The sequence below is a fragment of the Drosophila virilis genome, chromosome 3, assembly GCF_030788295.1.
Source record: "Drosophila virilis strain 15010-1051.87 chromosome 3, Dvir_AGI_RSII-ME, whole genome shotgun sequence".
Lineage (NCBI taxonomy): Eukaryota > Metazoa > Arthropoda > Insecta > Diptera > Drosophilidae > Drosophila > Drosophila virilis.
In genome coordinates, this window is record NC_091545.1 from 5832781 (window position 1) to 5845941 (window position 13161).

The following is a 13161-nucleotide window of genomic DNA, read 5'->3' on the forward strand; positions in this document are numbered from 1 at the left end:
CATGCCCCGAAATGAAGCTTATGAGACAGTTTATCATGTGCGCCATGCTTGTGGTTGTTGTTGAGCAATAAATATGCATGCGAACATTTGGAGCAGGATTAACTTGTATATCGAAAAACGATACCGAGCCGGATATGCTTCAACAATGCGATAAACAATCAAAAGATCGACATGCCATTGTGTCTGTGTGTGTTTGCAGCAGGTCTAACAATGGTCTAGACAATATCGAGAGCCAATAAATCAGCAAACTAAGCCACAAATTTGAAAACCAGAACAATGCGCAACAGCAACAGTAACAACAACAATGGCAATGCCAACAATTACAAAACCATATTAAAGCGAATTCGATCTAAAGCGGAAATTTTGTAAAGCTGGCGCAGCTGCCACGCCCACTGGCCTGGACGCTGTATTTGAATGCAATTGCGAAAATATCGAGTTCAACAAATAAATTGTAGGTCCCCCATTGTAAGCCAAAGCCCATGGGGGCGGCTCCAGTCGGAATCCGCTTTGCTCAACGATCGTGGCAAATTGTCCGTTTTAATTTTGGGTCCATTTGCATTCTAAGTGGCCGGGCCCCGGCCAAGGCCGTTTCCCGTTGGGACCCGATAACAATGAGCTACTATGTAAATTTTGTCGAGCGACATAATTGCGCAGATTATGTTGTAGTTGGCAGCTTTCCCCCCCACCCTAACGTAATTGGACAGCCGATAGGCCACGCCCACGACTTTGACATTAAGCTGTCAGAAAAGTAGCCAAACAAAAATTCAAATTGATATTGAATATTGTTTGGCCCGAAAAGCAACACAAATTGTAAAGAAAAGCTGCCAACAACAATGAAATTTTGAGCAACAAGCAACAATTTGACCTTGCGGCTGGTGGGTGCACTTTGCGTCTTTGTCGGAAAGTGGGTCGGACATTGAAGTGCTCTGCTATAGTTAATGGAAACTCTCAAGGTTTTGCTGCCCAACTCCAATCAGAGGAAAAAACTAATTGAAAAGTCAAAGCAACTCACGTTCAGGCATATTATACAATTTGAGGAGATCAGATATATGAGAAGATAAGCGTTTGTTTAGATGGCTGAAAACCCAAATTAAATATCGTCAGTGGCACCAAGCTTGAGCTTAATTTGTGTTTCACACATTGGTGAGCCCAGGCTGGGCTGCGTATCCATTCAGTTTAAAGCAAGAGAGACCAAGATTTAATTCCATATAACATTATTCCAGAGACTAAAAGAGCTAGAGACTTGGAACTTTAAACATAGGTTAAAATCATACATTGGTTACCCTGCTTTTAGGAAATCCCTAAAAATCATAATCGATCTTTTTGTATACCTTATTCCTCTTCACCCAAAAGTGTGATCCTAAAAGTCATTCACACATTAATTATTTGCCATTAAACATTTAAGATTGGACAATAAACAGCGAAGCACTCAAGATTGTAATTATGTGTGAGTTAGAAGTAAGAAGTTCAGGGTATCTCCTAGTCAGGCACATGTTTAGAACTTTATCCATATACTTCATAGTGTGTGGAAGCACAAAGCAACTGTGTGTAGGCCAAGTGAAATCTTGGCCATTGACTACGAGACGCCGTAAAGTTTGAACTCCAGCAATAGCCCACAACAGTGGACCAACCTGAGATGCACGAAATCGAGTAGTAGATGAAGTATTTGGCTCCATCAGGAGTATAATAGATTTTATGGGTCGCAGTACAGAAATCCCCGGCATAATAATAATAAATACACACATAATATAGTTGAATAATGACCTGCATTTTTCTTCAGCACATTTAAAAACGATTAAGCATTATCTCACCGCCGTTTTTATGAATTATTTTTCTGTGTGCTCTTTGACCAATTTTTTTTTTTAATTTTTTTCGTGGTATTTCAATTCATCGATGATTTCTATTTGTAACCGCGATTCAAGGTCAGAGCGTAATGAAAAAATTGATAAATTTTAAATGCCGCTGCAGTTTTTCGAACCAAAACTATGGCGAATAACAATTTGCATTGTGTTTGCCAGTTGGGCTCCAAAGAAATGTGTGTGCGTGTGTGTGTGTGTGTGTGTGTGCTGCTAATTATCATTTTTGTATAATTAATTTAAATTATAACTTAGCGTCTGGTAGTTGATTTGAGAATTGGCAACGGACGAACTAGCTGATCCGTTCGATGCGGTTGCGCAAAGACACACAAAGTTTTTTTTATTTGGCTGACAGAACGAAAGACTCAGGCAACGAACTTGTTTGGGCCGTTGCCTGCGCGGCCTATTGCATGCATTACAAAACAAAACAAAATTTGCCACTCAATCAACAGCAGCGACAACAACTACAACAACAACGGCGCAACGCACACAAATTGCTTTAATTGCAACAAATTTTTAGCGAGCAGCACTCGGTATCAACTTGAAGTCGCGTGGAGCTCGCATGTGGGCAATGCCTATGTAGATTGCTGGCGAGAGACTCGCCAGCTTGGCGACTTTGGCTGCGAAATACGTCAACAATTGTTAAAGTCAAGCACCCGCAACTAGAAATATGCCCAGTCCTCAAGTGTCCAACTCCAAATCTCAAAACTGCAGCAAAACAACTCCAACTCTGACTCCGACTTCGACTCCCCAACAATCCGACTCGGTCTTAGAGAGACGATTAAGTTTATGTTTTTTGCAGGCTGTTTGCAGCTTGCGCTTTCGGTTTGGGCGTGATTCTCCGAATCCGGTTGCAACTGAGGTGGTCGATGCCTCTGGACTTCTAGACTGTGGCTTGCGCATTTATAGACCGGATCTAATGCGAAACGAGTCGCAATATACGAGTGCAACAGTTGCATGGCTCCGCATAATTAAATGAAAAGGAAACGAACAATATGGCAAAACTCTAATAACAATACCAACAGCAGCAGCAACAACAACAACTCGGAACAACAAAACGGCAAAAGTTTGCACAAATTTGTAATTGTCATCGTGTGGTCTCATTGTCCGACTGTCCGACTGTCCGACTGTCTGGCATAAACCAGCACAAGACACTGGCCAGCTAAACGGCACCGTGGTTGTAGAGTCATGTATGTGAATGTATGTGAGGCAGGTAAACAACGATGAGTGCTGCGCTTAATGGAAATCTGAAATCAAGATGAACATAAACATAACAAAAGCTAACAAGTCATCTAAGACAGAGCAGATGCCCGCTCGAATCATGTCTCAAGATATTTGTTGTAGAACTAGTCAAAAGGCTGGAAGAGAGTGAAGCTAATTCCTGGCTGAATTGCTAAGGTGTAATTGGATTCGCTTATCACTAGTTCGTGTTAAAAATATTTAATAAAATTCAATCAATAAAATAATCAGAACCTTTATTTAAATCAAAGTTGTTTATTCTGACTTAAACCTATTGATCTATTGAGCTATTCCTACGAACAAGATGTTATTTCAAATCTAGTTATATATGTACTGTTTTATATGTACTTCAGCTTGTTTCATCTATTTCTTTCAAAATTATTTGTAGACAAATATCTAATTTGAAGAACATCTGATCTTTTATATATTAATTTTCTCCTATTCCTTTCTATAAATTAAAAGTGATCAATGCTCGATCGAGGTCTATGAAAATGGGATTAGCTTATTAAAATTAATGTTTAGTTTATTTGTCAAATTTCTATTAAATGTATTCATTGGAATGTTTCAAACATTCGCATGCGCAGCGCGGCATAATGGGCACGAAGTTATAAGATCGAACCTCCTTGAAGATAAAATATGTTTATTTAACATGCAAATAAGAGAATATTTGTGTTCTTCTAATATATTAAGCAGAAGTTTGTTGTTTTGGGCACTTGAGGCATTATTTAAAAAATTATGTAACTTTCACTTTTCAGAATATATCGAATCTTGGAACTGCTTCAAAGCTAAACGTATATATGCCAAATTCTAAAAATTATACACAAATATTCACATTTAATAATTCCTCGCCCACTCAGCAAATTTTACGCTCTGGCGCGCAATCATCAATCAAAAGCAAACAAATATTGAGATTATCAAGGCAAATTTTCCATGGCTGATCGAAAATTCAATTAATTGGCCACAGTGTGCACACTGGTTAACAAAGTCGTAATCAGATCGTGCTCTAATTCAGGCAGCTTTTATGGTGTTCGTTGTGTTTGTTGTAGCTCCGAAAATTCAATGAGAGCTGCAGCTGTTGCAGCCATCACAGTAAGTAGTTGTTGCTGTTGTTGTTGCAATTGTTGTCGCGACTGTTAGTGATCCGTTACACGTTGCTGTTGCTGTTACCGTCGTGCTAACCTTGAGATGATTACTTCAATTTTGTAAGTACACGCTGGCTAGCCATGCAGAGCAGCTGCCTCTGCCCCCCAACCCAACCCGCCGCCAAAAACCAAAGTCAGAGTCAGAGTCAGCGTCCAAGTTGGAGCCACTAATTCGAGACAATTTATTAAATGAGCCACATCGGGGCAAGTATAAAAAACACAAAAAAAAAAAAACAGAAACTCATTCCAAAGACAAAAATATGCTATAAACCAAGAGACAAATGACAAAATGACGCCCCGTAATGTTTATGGTAATAGCAAATAGGGCGCATACCCATATGATGCGATCATGGCGCCAGCCCATCTCTGCCATCACGAGTATACAACCTGCATCTTTATGGGTAATTTGCGCAATCGTTTTTGCTTAATAAGCAAAACGGCCTACATGGTAATTAAAAGTGTGCGCGGAGTATGCTACGAAATTAAATGAATCATGTGAGAGGCTGTCTAGCTGGCGGCGAGGGAGCAGCCGCTGGAGCACAAGAACACAGAGATTGCATGGCCAGCATAAACAAGCAACAATAACATAAACAACAACAATAACAACAAGAAAAGGCGCTTGCAATCTGCGTTACATTATGAGAGGCAGCACCTCCGCCCAACAAAATGTGCTTAGAAGCCATTGTTTTATAATATATATGTATATACCTATTTATATTTATACAATATATATTGCTAATTTGTTCGTGCTGAAAATTGTAATTTTGTATATATATATTTTTTTGAGAGGTCATAGCAATTATATCGTGATGGCTGTTTTTCAATCTAAAACATTAGAATTTTATAGATAGAGCTTAAAATTCATGAATATTTATTTATAAATTATGCAAAATTATTTTGTAAAAACGACTGTGATTGGTGATTTAAGCTGATATGTAATTAAATTGTGTTATTTTCATAGTTTTACATTAGCGCAAGATTTTTATTAGTTGGTCACGAAATGTGTAACGCATTGCGGAATTCAGCTGAGAGCCCAAAAAATATTTTTACTTACAATCGGGTTGATTTTTTGGGTTTTTTTTCTATGTAAACAAGATTAAAAGTTCTGATGATTTGATAAATTCTTACGTTATTTATATTAGATGTGATTTAAGTGAACTCTAAGAGCAGTACTTTTAATATTCCCTCCGTAAATGTGGAAAATTCATGGAAATGTTTGTGTTTTCAAAACTCTTCTATGTTTAGGGCAAAGCTACTATATACCCGCTGGAAAGTATATATGTATAAATATTTAAAATTTTTAAAAACTGTAACATTTTGAAGGCACACCGAATTTAAGACACCTTTATGCTACAAAAGTCGGTTGCAGTCCACAAAAATGATTAATTTCAGTTAATTTTCATTGCAGCCAAGACACAAACCACAACCGAGCAGCAACAGCAGCAGCAGCAACAGCAACAGCGGCTGCAGCAGCAGCAACAGTGCAAATGGTAACAACAACAATGCGCACGGCAGTTACTTAAATCTAACTGAACTTCACTCTCGTTTTCAGAAAAGGCATAAAATAATTGCTAGACACTCGGCGTTGGCGTCGACGTTGACGTTGGCGCTGCTGCTGCTGTTGTTGTTGTTGTTGTTGTTTCTGCTGTTGTCGCTGCGGCAACTTCTTGGGCTTCACTTGCAAATGGCAATTGTTGTTGCTGCCGTTGCTGCTGCTGCTGCTGCTGTTGACCGCTCGCTCGTTAACTTGGCTCGTTCGGTTTTGTGGTAATCGTGGCTTTTGGCTCGGCCGCTCGGGCGTTGTCTTTGTATATAAAAGCGGCTTCCTTCTTGGTTCTAGTTATCAGTTGAATTCAGCTCAACGTATCGCACACACGCGTCTAACACAACAAACAAAACCAACCCAAAAAAATCCATTGCAATGGCTTTCTTCAAAGTGAGTGTGCCTTGCTACAGTGCCTGCCAAAAGTGGCCAGCTCTCTGAAATATCAAGTGTACAGTGGTGTCTAACATAATAATCGTGCTCTATTTTTCGTGACAGTCCCTGATCTGCTTGGCTGTCCTGAGCGTTGCCTACGCCGGTGTCCTGCACGGCGGTCCCGCACTTTACGCCGCCGGACCCGCTCTGGCCTACGCTGGCCATGGACACCCTGATGAGGGTCTGGACTATCATGTAAGTATACGAAGCTGTAGGCCAGGGCCAAATGCCTCTTGCTTAGCTGACATTTGGCTTTTGGCTTGGAGTTTTCCCACGATGCTGACATCAAGTGTTGTTCTCTCTTCTCGGCAGGCCTATCCCAAGTACCACTACAACTATGGCGTTGCCGATTCCCACACCGGCGATGTCAAGTCGCAGCATGAGGTGCGCGATGGCGATGTTGTCAAGGGCTCCTACTCCCTGGTCGAGCCTGATGGTTCCGTGCGCACCGTCGAGTACACCGCCGATGATCACAATGGCTTCAATGCTGTCGTGCACAAGAGCGCTCCCACTGTCCACCATGCTGCGCCCGCTGTTGTTGCCCATGCTGCTCCATTGATCGCCCACGCCCCGGCTATTGCTCATCATGTGTCTGCCGCTCCGGCTGTGCCCTATGGTGGCTCGCTGGCGCACCATGCCTCCGCCGTGCCTGCCTACGGCTATGCCACCCACAACGCTCATGCGCATGTGGCCCACTACTAAAAGGAGCATTTCAACTGCCACGCCCACCATCCAACCACCCAACCACTCAATCACCATACGCCCACTGTTTCATATTTATTAACGCACGCAACGACCTGACCAATGCGCTTCGATACCATTCCCGGCCTGTTTAATACTCAAGTCAATCACTTTGTAAATAACCGGAAACGGATGCGGACGGGCAGAGGAATCCTCCTGCTCACATATGCTCCGTCTCTGTCTCTCTCTCACACACACATACACACACGCATACACGCATACACATACCAGCTTTCGTGCAATTCTCTATGTAATTTAAACATGCAACTTCTTTTATTGTACATACAAAAAAAACACGCCCATCAACAATGCCACGCCCACGAAACCACGAACAACGTCATTGCATAAACGATAGATGATCATGAAGTCGAAGAAAATGAAGAAGAAGAAGAAGACGATGATGATGATGAATAGAACAACATAATGGAATATACACATACACAAATATAAATTTGGAATATTTATATTTTGTAACATGTCTCATAATTTCTGCCCTAACTATTAAGTTTTTTAATTGAAACTGCGACAAAATGCTATAAATATAAAATGTAGTGAATTACAAAAATCCAATAGCTAGACTTTTACTTTTCAAGCAAATATATAGATATATATTTCCTTTGTATAGTGCATAATTATTGTTAATTCAAAATAGTTCCCAGGCACATTTAATTTATGCGCTTTCAATTGACTTTTAATTGTCCATCATTTACGATAATTGTTGCATTTCATATTGACTCAGCTGAGTTATGCAAATTATTTCTTGGCCAATGCAAAGTTCATGATTGACAATTATGGGCTAGCTAATTTGTGGGCGGCCATCGAAAGGTGAAGGTAGCACCACATATAACTATAAAAAAAAACCCAACATGTATTATTAATAATAACTAACTGAAAGTCAGAATTAATTTTAATGCATAACTCGATTGCGATCTAAATTATTATTAACAAGCCAGACCGTAAACCGGATCAAAGCCGAATCGGTTGAGGTCCGCCAACCTGGTCCCAACCTGGGTTAGTTGTAAGAAGCAGAGATGTACCAAAATCAAAGTCATAGCATATTTTGTACAAATTTTTTTTTATATAATGCAATATTTGTTAGTTTCTCACATTGCGCTCGTGATAGATGTGTAAGAGCTGAATAATTTAAACTACATGTTTATCATAAAGACAGATAGCCGACCTTTACTATGATCATGGGTACATACTTTATGGGTTATATACTTTCTTTACGTCCTGCATACCCTTAAACAGTAAAAGTGTTCGATTAAAAAAAGCGAAGCTTGTGAGCCGCTCAGACTTACAGAAATGTTGGTATAAGATTGTCAGTTCTTTAAACGTAATTGTTAAAACAAAATCAAATTCCATTAAGTTATTCTTTTATGTCATGGCTTAACCGCTTTTTATTTTTTGAACTTACACAGTTTTTAACACATAATTTTTTAAGAGTCTTGTCTTTCATATATATTTATTTTACCTAAATTTCATCATCTAAAGCCATGATTTTTTAATATCTTAAATAGGCCTTTACTACTGTTAGTTGGCTGTATTTGACGATAGATGGCGTGTGGTGGCGTTAGATGACGTTAGATATGCCATTATTATATCTTGTCTACTTTTTGGCTGAGAAACCTTTACCTTTTGCGACCATCTACTTTTAGGCTTAAGCTTTTCTTTAATACTTAATTTATATGTTTCTCTTGCGTAAACCATGACCATACATTAATTTAATTTAAATATGTTCTTTAAATTTATTTAATTTAAATTTACAGCAAACGTAAATATTTTATAAATTTCGTGAATTTTCAAATTACTCAATTTTAATTTTAGTTAAGTTAACCTGAAGTTGCCTAGTTTTCTATTATTGACTACTTTGTCAAAGTGAAATTAATGACTTATGATTTAATTTCGCTATTTTCAGTTTTATGGCCTATTCAACCACAAGGTCAAACCCACTCTGGCACTTCCACTTCCGATACAGCTGCATTTAATAAGCTAAAACCACAGCATCTCGTTTTTCATACCATGCCCATTAAGCCCTTAAACACTTAAGCCCTCCGTTAACCACAGCCAAACGGAAGCCTGTTCCAGTTGTCCTCTGCCTCCGTTTGCAGCCAAATGCGGTCACATCGTTTTTGGGGGCGTGCGGTCATGTAAATAATATTATTTATAAGCATTTAACAAAATATATCTGCGAAGTTGTTGCTTCCGCCTGCTACAAATCTTCGCATTTCCGTCACTTTTATGTGTGAACTGCGACAACAAAACAACAACAACCACACGAGGAGGGCGACATATTGATCTCTTAATGGACGCATCGTGTAGATATTTGGACAAATGTGTGTGCCACAGAAGAAAAACAAATGCTTTAAAGCTGGCTCAAAAATACGAATTTATCATTGCCTGAAAATCAAAAATCAGCGAAGCGCTTAAATGTGCGCCAAAATAAGACAATACAATGAACAAAAATAATACTAAAAACCTAAATAGACTTTTACGTGCACTCCATTAATTAGATCTAGTCAGAAACTTGACTTGGGCCAGCAGCTGCTGCCCTGCGGCCGGGCTCTTTAACAGTTAAGGTCATCTGTTAAACTAGTTAAGTTTTCTGATATGCACTGGGAAATGCCGGAAGGAAGTTCCGCTAGATGGCAATACCAACGCCCCAGCATTACGTGTTGGCCCCAAAAAGCTCACGTAAACTCGTCTCAATGTCTGCCCGGTGACTGGCAAGAATCAAAACAAAAACCAGTAGTTGCTGCTCCAATAACCTTTTCGCAGGCACATTTCAACTGTAGCAAAAAGATGCGAGCAAAATATCAGGTATGCGACAGACTGGCAATCTTCTTCATCAATAAATGACAGTTGCTAACGACTTTTTGTTGCACTTGGCCAATTGATTCAAGTAGTTGACATTCAAGTAACTGCCCCCCTTCAACACGTGCTCTTGACTGGATTGGATTGGATTGGATTTGTTTCGCTTGCCGTGTGTCGGGCAACATTAAGATACAAGTCGCAGATATGCATCGCAGTCGTTGATACAATTTATAGATAATCAAATACAGCGTCGGCTACTGAAATTCTCAGAGTTCTGGCTTAGCTTTAAAGATGCGTCGTTAGATTTAAATGCACAGTGGTCTGTTTGTTGTTATTTGTGATAAAAATATCGTATTAAAATACTTTAAACGAATTTGTTTTATTTTGATATAATAATTATTGTAATATATTTTATTAATGGTTTTATCATGTTTTCTATTTTCAGTTTATTATTATTAATTTAAAGCTCTAAGCATACAAAATGTTAATGTGAATACGAGCATGCCTAAGAACGGCTGACAGCATTCGATAATTTAATTCTTCTTTGTGTCACATTCGTAAACGTTTAACAGACTATGCAAAATGACTAGGATAACCGAGTTTAAAGCCAGCCCATATGCATTTTCGAGCCACTGTGGCATGTAAATGTCGCCGCCTGTCTGCGTAATTGAAAAGCGCCATTAATAATTAACAAATGCCCCGCAACAACTGAACAACCGAGCAACTGGGCAGACATAATTAGAGTTATAAGCGATTTCAGTCTTGCCGCGCATAAATAAACATTTCAACAGCACGTAATGTGGATTCACTGAAGGAGGCTGGCGCAGATGTGTATCATGGCTTTGGCATAATCATCCCAGTAGTTATGCATGCCGCCTGTCAGCGTCAATTATATAACAAAGTTAACTGGATTATTTGAGGGCTAATTTGATGCATGGCAGGTAGCAGCAGCAGAAACAGCAGCAGCAACAGCTCAGCAGCCTGCAACAAATTGGCCAAAAAGGTGCGAGAATTCATTTCCATCTCTCTCTGGAGTACACGCTAACAACTGAAAATTTATAGCAGTTCCTCGGGCTTGGAAGCCATTAATTTGCATTTTATTACAGCGACCGCATTTGCCACGGGTCATTTTCATGGCGCGTTACAAAGCTCTTGTTAACAATGGTCAGTCAATTGGCCCGGACACAGATGCGGCAGTGCCGGACGCACTGAAGCATGCCCAACTAAGCGACAACAATGATGCCCACCCACCCACACCCAAACAGACCAACTCTCCCTGCCTCTCTCTCTCCCTCTCTCTTTCTTTCTGGTCTGGCTTGCAACATTCGCACCTTGAAGTCGTCTCGTGTTGCAAGCGACAATGGGGTACATTGGCCAGTTCCCCCAGCAATGCTCATTGCCCATTGTCAAATTAGTCTGTGTAAACATGCAGAAATTAGGTGACCAGCAGAGGCTCAAAGTGCCAAAAGTAAACCAAGTCAAAGTCGCCATCATCGTCATCGTCACTAAAAATAGCCAAGCTTCAATTCAAGCTGCCTTGGCCAGATCCCAGCCGCAATACCCCCGGCCCCTTTGCCAAGCCCACTTCGCTGTGGACTTGAATGTACGACTTCAGGGGCGTTGGCACATCTTGAATTGCATTTGAGTCCATTTGCGCGAAATGGGCTTGCAAATGAGCGCCTTTCAGGGCTTACTTTGGGCTCAATTAGGTATATAAATATTTATGAAAGAAACTATTAAAGAAACCCAACCATGTGAACAAAATGTGCTCATAGTTGTGAAAAAAAAACGGTTTATATGAAAAATATATTTTTTTATTATTATTTGTCTAGAAATGTTTAGAAAAGAATATTAAGCTAGTCTTATTGTAATATTATCAAAATGAACTTATTACAGATTTTTAATATTAAACTTTTTTAAGTTACGGCATTTATAAATTCTTCCTTATATTTTAAATTTTTCCATATTATCTTATATATTGCCTTTCCCTTTCCATAGGCTTTTTAACTTTGAGTTTTAATAAAAATAATTAATCAAGTAAATATAAATTAATATTATTCATATTATGTTTCCTTTTATTTTATAATACTCCTCTCGATGTTATTTAAACATTTTAATTTAACTAAATAATTTTTTAGCTAATTTTTGCGAAACTATTCTCTTCAGATTTCAACCAAATAACTTTATAACAAGTAATTTTTTTTATTATTATTTATGTTTTGTTCTGTTCTTGCTCCGAACCCAAAAAATAACATGTGTAATATATCATATTTTTACGACCCACTTAATTATGTTACTTAAAATTCAGTAAAATTTATGTTGTGCTTTTATTTTTGGCAAACATAATGTAAAATTCCACTCCCAGATGCCACGCTTTGTCGTTAACATGATGGCAAACCGCACGCTACATTTAACAGCAAGACATTTGTGTATTTATTCTGATAGTTTAGCGTGCACGTTAGTTTTTTTATTCTGGTAGTTAGTTATATTTATTGTTGTTTAATTGCCAGCATTTGTTAGGGGTAACACAATGCAAGCTGAAGCCACGCACATGTGCTGCCGCTTGCCTAAAAATCTGTCAAGCTGCATATGGAAAACCTTCGGAAAATGCCGACAATCGCTTGCTGATTTTCCCAGCCGCTTACGCCGAGTCTTGTGAGACTTCAGACTTGTGTCTTGGGCATCGAGTTATCATGTCTGCGTAGCAAATGCTTTGGCGGCGCTCGAGAACATGCAAATTGACTTAATCTAGTATTTAGTTTTACTTTTTTTCATTCTGCCGACAAACCGCAGTCCGAAGTCGCATTGGAAATATAAAACCTCGGCTAAGGGGGGGAAAATAAACATAAAAAAAAACCAAAGACGGAGGCGGAGATGTAGACAATTGTATGCAAGTGCTGAAGGTTGTTCGCCTGCCTTCTTTTAGTTTTTACTTCTTCTTTTTTTGGGGGGGTATTTTCGGCTGCTTTTGGCGCACTTCTCGGCATATGGAGCTCGCTCTAATTAGAGTCTTTAGTACGCCCCTCGTTTTTAATTATGTGAAAATGCGCAGCCTCACAAATGCTGACCCGGGCATAAACTAGCGCATATTATTAACTTGTGTAAAGGCCCGCACAAATTGTTTTGACTCTGTTTTACTTTTTGTTTTTTACTTTTGACTCTTGCGGTTTGTCAATATTTCTAATAATTTTGTTAGCTGCCAACCTCAATTGGCACGTTCTCGACGTGGTTCAAGGATGAGCACAGCTTTAGACTACAGCTTGAAACTGTCTCAGCTATCTTAAAGCTCTTTGGCTGCTTTGTTGCGTTCGGCAAACAGATAAATCACTTACTTAAAAAGCATATGTATTCCTGATCGGTTTCTTTGATATGAAGTTTCTGTAGCTCTCTG

The 13161-nt window shown here is 39.2% G+C and overlaps 1 protein-coding gene across 1 annotated transcript; it reads left to right on the top strand.

Annotated features, from left to right (window-relative positions):
• Nucleotides 1–6065: 6065 nt before the first annotated feature.
• LOC6622400 (Cuticular protein 62Bc) lies at nucleotides 6066–7526 on the top strand. The gene is made up of 3 exons (XM_002046511.4): nucleotides 6066–6173; nucleotides 6279–6410; nucleotides 6528–7526. Exons 1-3 carry the CDS (start codon nucleotides 6159–6161, stop codon nucleotides 6915–6917), a joined length of 537 nt encoding a protein of 178 aa, XP_002046547.1. The 5' UTR covers nucleotides 6066–6158; the 3' UTR covers nucleotides 6918–7526.
• The last annotated feature ends 5635 nt before the right edge of the window (nucleotides 7527–13161 follow it).

Bases quoted from the DNA above. Each gene is read 5' to 3' on its own strand.
- LOC6622400 (XM_002046511.4), top strand. The intron at 6,411-6,527 runs GTAAGTATACGA...TCTTCTCGGCAG, and splicing joins ATGAGGGTCTGGACTATCAT to GCCTATCCCAAGTACCACTA.